This window comes from Electrona antarctica (genome assembly GCF_951216825.1).
Source record: "Electrona antarctica genome assembly, chromosome: 14".
Classification (NCBI taxonomy): domain Eukaryota; kingdom Metazoa; phylum Chordata; class Actinopteri; order Myctophiformes; family Myctophidae; genus Electrona; species Electrona antarctica.
Genome location: NC_136795.1, coordinates 19,861,612 through 19,878,467, shown reverse-complemented (window position 1 = coordinate 19,878,467; position 16,856 = coordinate 19,861,612). Strand labels below are relative to the sequence as shown.

Sequence of the window (16,856 nt, the reverse complement as noted above, 5' to 3'; positions counted from 1 at the left end):
GATGTGAAGTAGACGGTAATTGGACCGCTTTTTAAGCCTCGTCGGCGTTCATTATTTAACCGAGAGAGACGACGAGAGAGAGAGAAGCAGAAACAGTCTCCCCTGGCCTGCACCCACTCATCCCCGTCCCCCAGCGTGCGCCTTTTTATAGTCCTCTTCCATCCGTAGCCTATAGTTTAATGAACTTTTCCCCTACGCGTCTCGCACGATGAAGACGACGCGTAAGTGTCGCGCGTTGCTCTCCGTCTTCCTCAACCTGGTGGCGCTGCTCTTCTCTACCACCGCCTTCATCACCACGTACTGGTGCGAGGGCACCCAGCGCGTCCCCAAGCCCACCTGCAACAAGCAGCGCAAGCACAACTGCATCGACTACGGCGTCAACGAGACGGACCAGAGCAAGGTGCACTACAGCTGGGAGACCGGCGACGACCGCTTCATCTTCCGCCGCTTCCACACCGGCATCTGGTACTCGTGCGAGGAGAACATCCACGGGACAGGTGAGTCTGGTGAGAGCATCGGTGGGGGTGCTATACCCGCCGTACCCGGACCCCGTTTCCCAACCGGCCGAGTTCATGTAACTAGTATAGAGACTATTGCAAAATCAATTTACACCATATAGTGTTCTTATTTTGATCATAACCCAAATACTGAGTGTCAGTCTCCAGGTTTTCCTCAGAATATGTATGACACTGATTTACCATGATGGCACTATATGTATGGCACATTAGGAGTCCGCTAGGACAGTGGTTCTCAAACTTTTTATTTTCAGTTACCCCATCTCTCTGAGAGTGCACACATGGTACCAAATGGGTCCATTTGGTTCCATTTGGACCCGTGGCGTGAAACGCAGTCAGAGTCACAGAACCTCATGGTCCGTGTGGTTCCATTTGTAGGATTACAGTGCGTAAAATTGCCGTTTATCCACGTGCGTAAAAGTGCCACCCCGCTTATTGCTCTAAGCTCACAAAGTTATTTTATTCTGCATGGTATATTCTTCCATGTATGTTTTTTGGTATTTCATCCTCCCATGTAGCCTCATGTAGCCCATGAGGCTACATATTCATGCATGCCTTGCCTTGCGCGTGTCATGGCGCACGGATAAATACCTACGGCTACAGGCAAACCCAATTATGCATTATAAATAGCCCACGGTTCGTGATCTCTCTTAGTTTTTGCTGACTTCAGCGAAATGCCAACCTATTATAAAGAGTGTGAGAGAGAGAGAGAGAGAGAGAGAGAGAGCATACTATCTGTCGATGCTAAGATGTTTTGCATTAATTTCGTGAGATTATACTGTTTAGTTCTCCCAGTTCACTAATATGTGACCCATTGTGAGTTGTGACACACTGTCATGACTTTCAGGTGAGATGTTTTGGTTGACCAGTCTGGGGGACTGGACGCAAACAATTGCAATCCCTTACATTCTCATCATTCACCATACAATCTATTGTCGACACCACTGTTACCACTGATACCTGAGGTAGTGCAGTGATTTGTGGACAGGACAGCAGGCTTCCCCGCAGCCCTGCAGCCAAGCTAATGATTGATACCCTGGGAGGTGTTAAGGAGGCTACTAGGATGCAGCAGTCTGGGGCCACATCTGCCATCTGTCACAAACAACCAGAGAGGGATATGTTATTATTGTGCACAGGGTTTGATTTGTAAAAAAAACTAACAAACAAACAAACAGAAAAAGGGGAGGGGGGTTACATTTTCTTAATCATTTAATTCTTATAGTACAGTACTTTGTCCAATGACGAATAGCGAAATAGGGATTCATGTTAACGTACATGTTTCTTTTGGCTAATCAAACAAGACAAGGAAATGCATGCACATGTAATTCATTCTGACCAGAAGCAGGGATAAAACATATCCCCACCGGCACCGCCAATACAAATGGATGACCATATGGGGGGATATCAAAACAGAGGCTTGTCTGAGCCCACCATGCTACTGTAAACCTGTGCAACTTCACAGCCAGTCACAGTGCAACAGTAGAAAGAGAGAGTGCTCTGTTCCTGGCTGTCTAATATTACATTCTCCACTCTTGAAAGACTGGACTGTATAGCTCGAGGTACTTCATTGTATTAACCACTTGAACCCTGGCTACAGCATCCCTACTCTTCGGGGAATGTTCACCGCAATAATAGCCGGTCTACAAGCTCACAACGGATCATAACACAACTCGTTTTGTGAGCTTGTAGAACGTAGAACTCGGTGAAGAGATTTGGTGTAGAGCGGTAAAAAATACACTACTTGCAACTCAGGTCCGCTTTGACTAAGTATAGATGGTTTAAAGTGGTTAAGACAATAGGGAGGCAGTATAAAGAACAGCAGCGAAGCCAAATCACAAAGCCAAGTTAAATGAGGATACATGTGGGCTGGTACAGTGGATTGGAGGTTAAGTTGAAAAGATTAGTTTTCAAACGCCTCTTAAAATGTCCCCAGAGTTATCATTTGGCAGGGGTGCGTGCTACTGTACATATTTTAGGAGCATAATAACTGTCAGTGTAAAAATGGACTCCGCTCAGGGATTTTGCTGCCCACTGTAGAGCATCTTGTCTAACTAAACTTACTAAAGAGTGAAGGATGCATTAATAAGCTGCACTCCTTAATACTACTAGTACTGTATGGCCTGAAGGATGCATAAAGTGGATGGTATCTGTAAGTAGATAATTATCATTTTCTTTCTTTATTTAGGGGTGGGGGGGGGGGGGGGGGGGTCATTTGTCTACCTGAAGTATATACATCTCACCCTAAAGTTGTCAAATTTTAGGAATAATAGACAGTTCATACTAAAAAGCGATTCATTATTTGTTATTGCACTGTCCAATTTGTGTGAGGTTTAATTAATGCTAGGTTCCCACAGGGGTCTGCACTTGGTCCCCTCCTTTTCCTTTCTGCATAAAATCTATACAGCAAAAATAGCCAGAGCTTGTTGTTCGCCCAGTTTTGCAGAATGTTTGTATGTTATCAGTTATGACATGTCCAGAATTGGCGAGCTAGGGTCCATGTGGTTAAAAGTAGGCCACATTTAGCTGTATACAAGTAACCTTGAGTGTTTGTGCTACAATATCAGGTGTTTTGCTTATGTTTTTGTTCAGGCAGTGCATGGTCATTTTGGGTGTGTACTGTAAGTAGATATAAGGATGTGTGGAAAACTATCTGCTCTATATTTGCAATTTATATTCAGTCAAGCTGTGCCCAACCAGCTACCAATACAACCTGCCGTATTATATTGTGTCCCTGCTGGCTGATCACACTTGGCCTATAATGGAAGGAAGGAGCCAGGGGTAAGTATATGGATGAAGGTGACAGACAACAGTGAATGGGACATTTCTCACTGGTGTGGAAAGAAGGGCAACACTCATATTCTTTCAGACACATTTATTGACTGGAAGAGGCAAGGTGCAGTAGCCTATCTAAAATTGGCATGCATAATTGCAGATAAAGAGAGCCTGGTTTAATATTTTGTGCAAAGACATACCAGTGGCAGTAACCTCTTAATAACATAGAAACCTATACATTTTAACCAGTCATGAACCTAGCGTCCTTATTATTAAGGGGCGAAAATAACATTGGGCGAAAATAACAGATCTACAATGCGACACATTGTGAGCTTGTAGTTATTTCCGCGTTGTTGATCGTCGGTTAAGGCTTCATACACCAACACAGGTATTTTTATAAACTTAGCTTTTTCATTTTTGACAATCTCTGCGTCTACACAACAACGTAGCTAAGGCAGAGCCAGCCAACACGTCCGTTAATCTTGTCCACACGGGGACGCATGAACAAAGATTAGCTGTTATGGGCCAAAAACACATTTGCGTGTGGGCGATCCCCCAAACACAAAAAGCTACGTTTATAAAAAAAAATAACCGGCTATGTATGGACAGGGCCTAAGATGGTTCATTTGGGATCACTGGAGAACACATTTTTCACTAATTTGAATATCCTTCAGTGCGAGAAAGAAGCGTTACGTTGTGCTGCTTTGATTGCTTGAATTATGCTCCTGCATGCTAGTGAATTAGATTGTCACGGAAATGACCCAGACACATTATTTCAGCCGCATATTGGTTCGATAGCTGTTAACAGTGTTGTTTCCGCTACTTTATGATCATAAATTGTCCAGCTGTGGTAGTAATGATGTCAGCGTTCGAAAAGCACAGTCATACTTCGTCGTGCGCCCGTGTCTCAGGGCCGAGAATAGGCAACCTGCAAGCTCCCACAACGTTGTGAGCTTGTAGGTCTGCTATTTCCGACAGCGTCCCGCGGCGGAGCATAAATTAGGCTTAATGATATTGTCGGTGAGATTCCAGTGACTATACACTGTCTGGAAGTCTGTGTTGTTGCTCCTGCAGTGTGCGTCTTTCTGTGGATGAGCAGATGAAAGAGCTGTTCCACTCTCACACGCACCGCCATGCTGTTTAATATGACATTATCTCTCTCACTTTCCTCTTATCTCAATCTTTTCCTCCCCCTCTTTCACTCTCTGTTGATGTTTGTCTCCATCTCGTTCGCTGTCTGTCTTTGTCTCGGTTTGTCTCTGTCTCTCTCTGCCTGTTTCTGTTCATTCACTGGACACCCCCCCCCCCCCATCCCCCCCATACCTGAACACATGCATGCTCTTTATCTCTCTCTCTCACATACACACAAGCACACACATTCAACCTTTGGGAGACATCAGAGGTGGTTTGATGGCACACAGGAACAAACAGAGGGAAAGACAGAGATTAAGTGTTGAGTGCCTGTGTGATTGAGTGCGTATACTGTGTGTGTGTGTGTGTGTGTGTGTGTGTGTGTGTGTGTGTGCGTGTGTGTGTGTGTGTGTGTGTGTGTGTGTGTGCGCGCGTGCGTGTGCGCACTTGCGTGCGTGCGTGCGTGCGTGCATGTGTGTGTCAGAGAGAGAGAGAGAGGGGGCACATTTTTGAGAGATTTACAGAAAGTCAATAAACACTCTTATTGTAATTAACATTTATTATCCAGCTACAGTGATAAGCAGTCAAATTGATGTCGCTGCGACCTTTGAGCAGCAGCCTGTAGGTTACTTTTTTTGCGCGGTACAGTGAATTACACACACAAAAAACTTGTTTGACAGTCATTGTCACATGACTCGCTAGACTAGACCATGCACCTAAAATATATTTAGAAAAATGCCAGCATTTGTGGCAGCAGAAGCTGCAGTATCAATCTCGTTAACAAAGTCAAATAACAATCGAAATATCAGCCAAACAGTAGCACTATAGCAGTGAGATGTGAGCAGCTACAATGAGAAACTGTGTCACAGAGTCCACGGTTCTAAGTTGTGCATGCAGACATACAGCACGTTCACATTCTATTGATTTGCAAGCTGCGTCATAAATACACTGGGTTGACTCTCCGCCGCCTGCCTGCACTGAAGTTGTCTTTTTGATGTGTGCAGCTGCACCGTGGGAACGAGTATCTGCTCTCCCGTGGAGAGTGTGATTAAACTCGTGTTGAGAGTCTGATTCCTTGAGTATAGTCCCGTTTTTAGATTTGTGCCACATTTTCACGATTTTTCAAAAATAGTCTTCAACCGCTTATCCGTAGTCGGGTCGCGGGGGCAACAGCTCCACCAGAGTGCCACAGACTTCCCTCTCCAGAGCAACATTAGTGACTTCCTCTTGGGGGATTCCGAGACGTTCCAAGGCCATTGAGTCGATGTGTTTCCTCCAACTGCGCCTTGGTCTGCCCCGGGGTCTCCTCCCAGTGGGACGTGCGTCGAGGACCTCCCTTGGGAGACGCCCGAGAGGCATCCTAACCAGATGCCCGAACCACCTAAGCTGGCTCCTTTCCAGGCGAATGAGCAGCGGTTCTACTCCGAGTCTCTCTCGTGTGACTGAACTTCTCACCCTATCTCTAAGGGAGATGCCAGCCACCCGTCGAAGAAAACTAATTTCGGCCGCTTGTATTCGCGACCTTATTCTTTCGGTCATGACCCACAATTCATGACCATAGGTGAGAGTAGGAACGAAGATTGCTCGGTAGACAGAGAGCTTTGCCTTCTGGCTCAACTCTCTTTTCGTCACAACAGTGCGGTACAGGGACTGCAATACCGCCCCTGCTGCTCCGATTCTCCGGCTGATCTCCTTCTCCATCCTCCCCTCACTCGTGAACAAGCCCCCGAGATACTTGAACTACTTCACCTGGGGTAATGCCTCATTCCCTACCCGGACTGCACAATCCACCGGTTTCCTGCTGAGAACCATGGCCTCAGATTTGGAGACGCTGGTCCTCATCCCAGCCGCCGTACACTCGGCTGCGAACCGGTCCAGTGAGAGCTGAAGGTCTTGGACCGATGGTGCCATTAGGACCACATCATCTGCAAAAAGCAGTGATGCAACCCTTAGCTCACCGAGCCGAATACCCTCAACGCCACGACTTCGCCTCGAGATCCTGACTGAGTTCAGAAACTGAAATTGCATTAAAACAACTCGACTGTTCTGCTGTCTGAAACCAAGTTACTGCGGTTTTATGAATTCATGAATTCAGCACCACAGACAGAGGCACAGCTAGTCTCAGTAAGTAAGAGCCATGAGGCCCATAATAGGGCAGGAGCCTATCTCCTGTGTCTGTAGCCTGAGGCAGCTTGATATACCACCATGAGTCTTTGGTATGACCCGGCCAGGAATTGAACCCCAACCACCCAGTCTCAGGGCGGACACTCAAGGCCACTGGTGGTCTCCGTGCCACAACATTAATTCAGAAAGTTATACCATGGACAAAATCACAGCTAGTATGCATTGTAAGTAATAATACATAATATGTCTATATCTCATTCTGTACTGCTGTTTTCTTCTCTTCAAAAGCATGTTTTGGTATTGTAAAAATATTTTTTACGAGGAAGATTATATTTAAGTGATTTATTCCATTAATATTCTGTTGTAGTGTATATATTTGACATAACTTCATTTTGGTTAATTTTGTTTTTGTGTGCTTGTGGGGGAAAGGACATGGCATGGGTCTTATGGAGAATGAAAGCAAAGCAGCAGCCGCAACAATACAAACTGCCGACATAATATGAGTGGAGCACCATGCAGACTGTATAGTGCAACATTATACAATACATACACAATGGAGTACTGTTGGTATGATAGCCTGCATGCTTCACCAAACCATCTATAATCATTACAGGTGCAATTAGCCCTAAATTAGCATCCTATCACAGATTATAAATACAGAGCAGGGCTCCCTAGAGAGAGAGAGAGAGAGAGAGAGAGAGAGAGAGAGAGAGAGAGAGATTACATCGTTTATCTTACCACAGTGAGTAGGTAAGATAATCGTTTTCCTATTGTTGTATGGCTGGTGTCTGTTGTTACAGTAAGTATTGCATTGTGTTGTAAACCACTTTGGCTAGTTTATATTTTTGGACGGTCATGTCAATAAATCATCTTCCATAGAGACGACGCCCTTTGAGCTGAGCAGAGCTCTGGATATCATGTCCATAATATTAGTGTTGATTTTGACCGCACATTTTGATTTAGTTGTCTTTAGAAATAAACGCCCATTTTAGTAATCTGAAATATTTTAGTTATAGTCGAATAAATATAAGACTTAGTTTAGTCCAATACATCTGCAGTATATTTGGTCAAATAAAATGTATTTTTGCGGGCCTTGATTGGGTCGTAATGGCTGATTTTAGACTTGATAGCATACTGAAAATAGACGATCTACAAGGCAAGCTCACAATGCGTCGTGAGTTTGTAGATGGGCTATTTTCAGCATGCTATATATACGGTATTAGGGATGCACGATTAATCGGTAGCATAATCGGAATCGGCCATATCGGCCATAAAAATGCCATATCGGTATCGGAATGGTCTAAAAATAATACAGATTATTTAATCGGTTTTCACCAGATTTTTTTTTTTAAATGTAAAAACATTCTACATTTAATTTGTGTACTCATCTCATTCAGTAGTCATTCAGTCGTGAAAACAGACACTTGGAAAAGAGTATAGGCTATTTATTGATTGATTGAATACAGCCTTTGGGCCAAGCCCCTAGTGCCTAGGCTTGTTTGTTCTCTGTATCGGAATCGGTCAGAATCGGTATCGGCAGATATGATCCTGCAAATAATCGGATATCGGTCATAATTTCATAATCATGCACCCCTAATATATATATATATATATATATATATATATGATACATAGCTTGTGGAGTTAGTCAGATATACTTGAGCATCTTCATGCTATACAAGGGTGCGTACTGCATACATATACTCGAGGGGTTAATACGCTGCATTACTATGTGGGTGTATACAGTGTTTGCGAGACCCACATGTCACGCTGATGTGGCAGTCAGCTGACCAATTGGGCGGGTATTTAAGCTCACCTAGACTGCATGCATTCTTCCTGCCTTCCTTCTGCATATGGTTCCTGGTTGTTATGCACTGTTTGCTCCCACCGCCACCCCAGCACCACCGGTGGGCTCTGTTATTTCTGTTCTGTTATTGTTTAATGTCATTTAATGCTATCAGACAGGACTTTTCTGTTTGGATGTATGAGCTGTCAAGGCCAGAAAGTCGTTTTTTTCCACTCAGTAGGCGTTCCCGCATAACTTCCGGGTATGATGATGATGTCACGCGCATACCATCTATTCTCATTCTATAATAAACATTGGTTAAATCTATTTGTGAATTATCTGACTGAAATATATATAATTAAAGTATCCTGCACCCATGGACTTGCATCACAGCACCCTAGTTTGAGAAACCATGCCCTAGCCTGGGGTTCTCAATGTTTTTGGCTGGGGACCCCCGCCTCGCCCCCCTCTCCACCACCAGTACAAACTGACTGCAAAAATAACCTTAAAAATAGAGAAAATATATCATAAATGAATATTGAAACCAGATATGGAAAGTTTATGCATGCACGACGTACTGTGTAAACTCTTAATTTCCTTTTTTTCTTTTTGAAAATAATTTTGGGACCCCCCCAAAATAATTTGGCGACCCCTCAAGGGGTCGTGACCCACAGGTTGAGAACCCCTGGCCTAGAGCATAGAAAATATTATTGCAATAGAAATTAACTCCACACTCAAGATATGAGCAGGGGCTATTTTATGTTATTGCATTCTTTCAGCAATCCTGAGTGATCAAGGTCTAGGAATACTAATTGTGATGTTTGAGGAGTCATAAGGTCCCTGACGAGCCGAGTCACTCTTTAATTAAATTTTGGATTCAGGTCTAATCGGCTGCCAGGCTCACCGTTTGACTTGGTACGTTTACATTACAGCACACACACCGCTTTACACACTCACCTCTAATTAGTTTTAGTGATAGCTTCCCTGATAAACTGGCTGCCCTACGTTTTTAGCAGACAGCCTTGAAAAAACATTCACTGGACTCTGTGACTCTTTCTGTCACAAATAGTCACTTTAAAAAATCACCAAATGTGGAAATCATGATCTAGCTCTACTGCGGTTTAAGTCTCAGCTGAGGAGACACAGGAGTTTATCTGGGCACCAAGGAACCAGAACACCTGACCTTTTATGGTTCACAGAATGGCTGCATAACAATGAACATTTCCTCATTGTCTTTGTGAATCAATAAGACTATGCAATGTATGATCACAAATCATCACCCATCATTCATTACACTGAGTATGTCCAATCGAAGGCAATGACAAATGTTTGTATGATATTCTCCCTCTGTCTGTCTGTCTGTCTGTCTGTCTGTCTGTCTGTCTGTCTGTCGCGTGCGTGCGTGCGTGCGTGCGTGCGTGCGTGCGTGCGTGCGTGCGTGCGTCTCTCTCTCTCTCTCTCTCTCTCTCTCTGTGTGTGTGTGTACATGCAGGCATGTGTGTCAAAATACCCCATTCCCTTTTTGATGATACGATGGACAGGTATAAAAATAGAATGATTGTCATGAGTGAACTGACTTAGTGCAACCATCAACACACTGCTCCATTACCTCCTATATACTAAAGCTCCTTATTCTGTTGGCCTTCTGTCAAATAAGAACAAAACTCCTTTCATTACTGCTGACGTCTGACGTCTGACCTTTACTGCAGTTTTATGGGCTATTTCCTCCCTAGTCCCTACCTCCACATTATTCAGTACGCAGGGAAGGAATTGCAAATTTCCATTGTGAGAACAATGTCAACATGCCCAGACTGCAAATCAACAGAGCCCAGATCAGATAAACTAGAAGCCCATATAAAAGTGACTCGTCCTCTCAGAGATATAGGACATTATTCAAAATGACAAGCTGTTGAAAAATAATGCACAGGTGGCTGAACCAGTAGTGCATCAGACCAGAGCTGTTTTTAATTATTTCGGTCCAAGTTAAGTCCTGATTTCTGACTGTGATATATTCAATTGTTGACAATTGTTGACAAAAATAGCGAAAATAGCAGATCTACAAGCTCGCAATGTGACGTGTTGTGAGCTTGCAGATTGGTTATTGTTGCTGTTTTAGAAAAATATGAAAAATATTTTTTGTTTAGTGATTTTAATTCTTTGCAATGTTCGAGTCGCTGTTAACTCAGCTCTTGCCTCGGGTCCTTCTTAAGTCTATGGGCTCTATTCTTTGTAAACCTTCGAACAATGAAGTGCAGTCAGCTATGTGGGTTGTGGTGCTTGCCATGTTTGGCAATGGACTTGAGAAGAGCGGAGTATATGGACAGCACATGGCGGGATGGCTGGATATGAAACTATGTTACATCCAGTATAAAATATTTATATCGGAAGACCTGTGAGGGTCCATTTGGTTCCACGTCTACGCGCTGAGGATTAAATTAACACGGAGGATTTTGACTGTGTACACCATTTAAGACAGTGTATTTCTTTATCTAGTATGAGCCGTGGTGAGGAAGGGCCCTCTCTCTGCATGCCTGCTGTCTAGGCTGAGGGCGTGGGTGTTCAACGTGGGTTATGGATGATCCAGCCTGCTGGTTAAGACAGGAGAGAGCCTGAGTTATGGCACACTGCAGTGTCCAGTGATCTGTGACCCGTGGCCACGGGCTTTCATCTGCTGAGATAAGGGACGTACTTGTACAGGGCTGTGGGCTATACATGCAGCGTGTATACCACCACACACGTTGCTATGGACAGTGTTTCTTTGTTAAACTTCAACCCATTGGGTCAAAGTACAAGCACTCAGCGTAGCACGAAGTGATGCGCTGTGAGCTTGTAGATCTACTATTTTTGAGAACCACTGTTCTAAACCACTCATTCTATATAGCTAGATGCTGTCCAGGTTTTTAGGAGTTAAATGACTATTCCACTACAGAAGATCCACGATGTAATCTGTAATGCCAGACAGCCACGAAGTGAAGCCCCGGTGAAGTGAAATTTAATGGGAATCTCAAGAATCAGGTTAGGGCGTAATGATCTAATGCCTGTACAAAGAACACATGTCAGTGAATCTTGTTGTTTACAAGAACAAATAGTGTTCTTGTGAATCACTAATGCATAAATATATGTTCTTTTCCATTTGGCCCGAGGGAAGACGGAGCATCACCACGCTATAGTCGACATGCCCACGAGCTGCCCAGTTTGTCAATACTGGGAAGAGCTGTGCTGAGAAATTAGACACGGCTGAGTATCACCGTACTATTTCTCAGTACCGTATTGATTGCGGACATTTTCTCTGTGTATCCTGTTGCTCACTCATTACTGTTATATCCCCATACACATTTCCAATGTCAGAGCACTATAAGGTCCCACAACACACTTAACCAAATGTACCCTAGCATCCCAATTTTGACTATGCAATGCATAATAGGCGAACATTCAATAACAATACCAGATCTGCTGTCTTGCTGAGATTAGATGGGTATTTTTGGTGAGGATATTTGATGTAGAGGGAAAGCCTCAGGGGGCAACGTGTATAGACTCCTAGGGTACCCCAGTCAACAAAGTATATTGGCTTTTATTGGGAAATGCATGGTTAGAAAACAAAAACAGGAGGTTTTGTGCACAAAATCTTACTGGTTTAACAGTATATCCCATAACCCGGAGGGGCTAGTTGGTTGTCTTAACAGCAGCTGTTTAGGATGCATTTATGATATTTCAATTCAAAGGGGGAAATCTTGTTAAAGCTAAAATTCTATTTGAATAGTGTCTGTTACAATTCATATTTATATAAAATATTATACTTATATAAAACAGCTTTGTTCTCAAAAGGACTACCTACTTTATTTACTTAATGAGTTTCTACCCTCAGTTTGAATGGAAACGGCAATGGAATGTAGATCTGTATTCCATTGCACGCCCATATAGTCACATGGCCATAACTTTGCCCATTGATTACATTTGTTGGTCTAACCCATTACGTTTAATATCTCTAAAGCTATGTCCCAGACCCTAAAATAGTTTTTTGTGGCTGTGAGGACTGCCAACGGACGTATTATCATCACCTTACATTCGATGAGAGGACACTTCATCCTCATAACAGTAGACAGACAAGGGCAAGCGTGTGCACGCACGCACGCACACGGCACACGCACACACAAACACTATGGTTGGACTCTCCAGGGATATAGTACACTCTAGAGTCCGTGACACTATGCTACCTACCATGCTATCATGATGGATGAGCACGTGGAGGGTGCTACACAGGCACGACATTCACCTTTGTCTTTCTCACAGTATTATTTAGTCATGAGTTGCTCTCATCAAAACACACAGTAGATTTATACTGCTCCTAACCTCAGACATGCCCCCCCATCCCTATTAGTAAGCTAGCGTCTCGGAGGTGAGTTTACACTGTCAAATCCTGAGTGTTCATTTAATTACAATTTACAATTTAGGCATTTAGCAGACGCTCTTAATCCAGAGAGACTTACAATAAGCAAACAAAAAATCATGCTAATACATCAAAACATAAAAAGGTCATCATGAATCCTACGTAAGCTTAAGAACCTAACAGTGAAATATCTATCTAAGGAAACTTGTGTATACACTATAGAGTGCTATATCTACATAAAGTGCTATTTAAGTTACATAAGTTGAGCCTGTGCATACGCCTGTAGGAGGGCTAAGATGGAGTCTGAAGAGGTGTGTTTTCAGACTGCGGCGGAAGATTGGGAGTGAATCTGCAGTTCTGATTGTAATGGGAAGAAGAGTTTGGGACGTGTGGAGCGTTGTCCTCAGAGAGAGAGTGTACAAATGCAACCGAATGGCAGTGGTGGAAAAAAGTACTCAATTGAGGTAAAAGTCTGGAATTCCTGTTCCCAAAAAGGCAGGCTGCAAAGAAAATAATGACTATCGCCCAGTCGCTTTGACTTCAGTAGTCATGAAATGTTTTGAGAAAATCATTATCAGTCTGCTGAAGGCTGCGGTAGGCTGCTCATTGGATGATTTTCAGTTTGCTTATAGGAGCAACAGGGGTATAGAGGATGCAGTCTTGACCTTGGACTATTTTCTTTTGAAACACTTTGACAATAACAAAGCCTATGCACGCCTTCTTCTTGTAGATTTCAGCTCAGCATTTAATACAATACAGCCACATATCTTAATTTCACTAGTAAGAAACCACACCACTGTTCAAGATTAGTAGTATTTATTTGCACAAATGAGATGTGGGTGTAATGATGAGGAGCCCGGGGGGGGCGAGACTGAGGATGGGGTACGTAGTCTCGAGAGCTTGACGGCCGACCTGCTCACCCGGGAGCGGTCGGTCGCCTCTGCTCGGACGCTGCCCCCCCGGGGGCTCCTAGGAGAAGGAGAGAGAGAGAAGTGTTAGCGGGGCAATGCTGAGGATGGAGGGGGTTAGTTGGGGAGGAGGGGGGGGAAATTTGACAGCGCGAGGCGGTATCAAACAGGTAAGTAATGATATGAGGTGTGTATTTATGCTGTGGGGAATGTTGCGTGATTGGCTGCGCTGCCGTGGAGACGCGGGTGAACTTGACGAGGAGATAGGGATGGGAGTGATTTGGGTTGAGCAGTGGGTGGTGTCCACTCCTGAATCTACGTTGAACACAACTACATTTCACTAGTAAGAAACCACACCACTGTTCAAGATTAGTAGTATTTATTTGCACAAATGAGATGTGGGTGTAATGATGAGGAGCCCGGGGGGGGCGAGACTGAGGATGGGGTACGTAGTCTCGAGAGCTTGACGGCCGACCTGCTCACCCGGGAGCGGTCGGTCGCCTCTGCTCGGACGCTGCCCCCAAAAAGTCTGATACGAACCGTGGGGGGGCCGGAGGATGGAGAAGGTCTCTAGCGACCGGCGCGTGGAGCCTCCCGTCCTTGGACCCTCGGTCGGGCGAGGAAAAACTCCCTCGAGGGGAGTGAGGGAGAAACCTCGGGAAGGACCGCGGAGGAGGGGACCCCCTTCCTGGGCGGACGGGCTAGGCGGAGTGTGGCCGTTACGGTCTGCCTAGCTGGAGATGGGCGTTGCGTACGTCGTGGAGGTTGGACCGGATGTATGTGTGGTATGCCTGGGAGGACCATCTTCCCAGGACGCGGATGAGGTGGTCGGAGAGGCCTCGACTGGAAGCGGAGGAGGCGGCGCCGATGCGGAAGGAGTGGCCGGAGTAGAGGTGAGGGGGGAGACCGGAGAGGGAGAGAACCTGTCGGAGGTGATGGTGGAACCAGAACCGGGTGGCGACGGAGCCGGACTCGGTGATGAATAGGGGGTCTTGAGGGTTGGCGTGGTAGGATCGTCTCGTGGTGACGTGGCGGAGGAGGGGTTCGTAGGGACTGAGAGGTGAGTTCGTCTTGAAAAGGTGGATGGAGGAAGAACGCCCTAGCTGGTCCGTCTTGCTCCGTTTGAGCGTGAAGGTGAGGGTTTCGGAGGAATGGAATGTGATGTCGGACAGGCTCGGGTGGAGTGAGGGGTCGTACCGGGATGAAGAGGACGTGAACTCTGAACACCGCAGGAAGGCGAAGAAGGCGAGCAGGAACATGCACTCCAGCGTGGAGGAGATCTGAGGGGTGAGGTAGCCGGCGCGGAGAGTTTGTAGGCAGAGGAGGAGTAGGTCTGACGTCAGAGGATGGCGGCGAGGCGGGACTGGTATCTCCTGGCGCTGTAGGCCGCGGAGCAGCATGGAGAGGTGGGGATGAGAGGTGGCCGGGTTTGGAGATCCGTCTAGTAGACGGAAGAAGAAGTTGATGCCGCTGAGATAGACGTGCAGGGTGGAGGTGCGGAGACGGAGGCTGGAGTGGCCGTGGGTGAGGAACGCAGCGAGGGTGGTGACGTCTGACGAGGGGAATGGGATGCCGGTGTGCGCGTGAAACCTCTTGAAGGTGTTCCAGGCGGTGAGGTAGCTAGAGAGCGTCCGGGGGGAGAAGCCGTTGAGGGCGTGATGACGGGATTGCGTGATGAGGTGGTGTAGCTGGGGGTTCAGAGGAAGATGGTCTCGGAAAATGGAGGAATGGGTGCTGGATGAAGGTCTGCTCCTGGAGCTAGCTGACGAAACCTCTGAAAGGAAAGACGGGAGAGGGAATCAGAGATTAGATTGGCGTGCCCGGGGACGTGGGCGGCGCGGATGATGAATTGGTGCGTGACGGAGGTCCAGGTGAGACGGCGAAGGAAGGGCATGATTTCGGGGGAGTCGGAGCGGCCTTTATTGATGATGTGTACGGTTGCCTGGTTGTCGGTGTGAATGAGGATGGACTTCTGTGCCCACTCGTGACCCCAAATGAGCGCAGCCACCACTATGGGATATAATTCGTGGAGTGCGGAGGAGGGGTGAGTGGTGGGGGGGGTGAACGCGAGGAATTCGGGTGACCAGGCGGACGCGAACCACCGACCTTGGTGGTAGGCGCCGAACCCGAGTGAGGGGGCCGCGTCGGTGTAGAGTTGGATGTCGTCGGGGTTGGAAGTGAGTGTGTCGTAAAAGAACGTGATGCCGTTCCAGTGCGAGAGGAGGTGAAGCCAGAGGCGAAGGTCGGTGTGACAGGAGTGGTCGATGGGGACTGTGTCGTGCAGTTTGGGGACGGAGTTGGCGGTGGAAAGGAGGTGGGAAATGAAGGGACGGCCTTGGGGTATGATGCGCATGGCGAAGTTGAGGTGACCGAGCAGGGCTAGGAGTTGCCGTTTGGTGCAGGAAGGGGCCAGGAGGTAGTTGTGCAGGAGGAGGGTGATCCGGTTCAGCTTATCTAAGGGGAGGGAAGCCTTGAAGGCGACTGTGTCCAGCGTGATGCCTAGGAACTCGAGGGTGGTGGACGGGCCGATGGTTTTCTCCTCGGAAAGAGGGACGCCGAGTTCTGTGAATACTTGTCTGAGTGTAGAAATGCCGTGTGCTGGGGGGGTGGAGGGGGGCTCGACGATCAGGAAGTCGTCAAGGAGATGAATCAGGTGGGGAATGTGGTGGTTATTCAGGAGGATCCAACAGAGTGCTCTGGAAAGGGAGTCGAATAACTTTGGGCTGCTTTTGCATCCGAACGCGAGCCTGACGGCAAAATAGTAGGAACCCTTCCAGAGCACTCCGAAGAAAGCCCAGAAGTCGGGGTGTAGGGGCAGTACTTTGAAGGCATTTGTGATATCCGCTTTTGACAACTGTGCCCCGTGACCGGCGAGGTGAATGAGGGTTATGGCGTTGCTGACGGTGTGATATGACATGGAGAAGTCGTGGCTGGGGATGGTGCTGTTGATGCTGGGGACGTGAGTGTTGTGAGGGGAGGAGAGGTCCAGGATGAGGCGCTTCTTCCCCGAATACTTCCTAGTGGCCACGCCGATGGGGTTGATGCGGTACACGGGGAAGGGAGGCGAGTCCAGGGGCCCCATCATGAACCCCTCCTCCACCTCCTTGGCGATTAGCCTGTCGACGGAGTCGGGGTCGTTGATGGCGGACTGGAGGTTGTTGCAGGTGTGGGAGGTGGTGGGGGTGACGATTAAGCCGGGGTGGAAACCGTGCGTGAAACCGTTAATTAGGAAG

The 16,856-nt window shown here is 46.6% G+C and overlaps 1 protein-coding gene across 1 annotated transcript in view; it reads left to right on the top strand.

The window, feature by feature from the left end:
- Nucleotides 1-208: 208 nt before the first annotated feature.
- gsg1l (gsg1-like) overlaps nt 209-16,856 on the top strand; it is a gene marked incomplete at both ends in the record, with an annotated part of 61,867 nt that continues 45,219 nt past the window's right edge. Inside the window, one exon of the mRNA XM_079520723.1 lies at nt 209-497. Within this exon, the coding sequence (XP_079376849.1) occupies nt 209-497 (289 nt within the window). The remainder of the gene's footprint in view (nt 498-16,856) is intronic.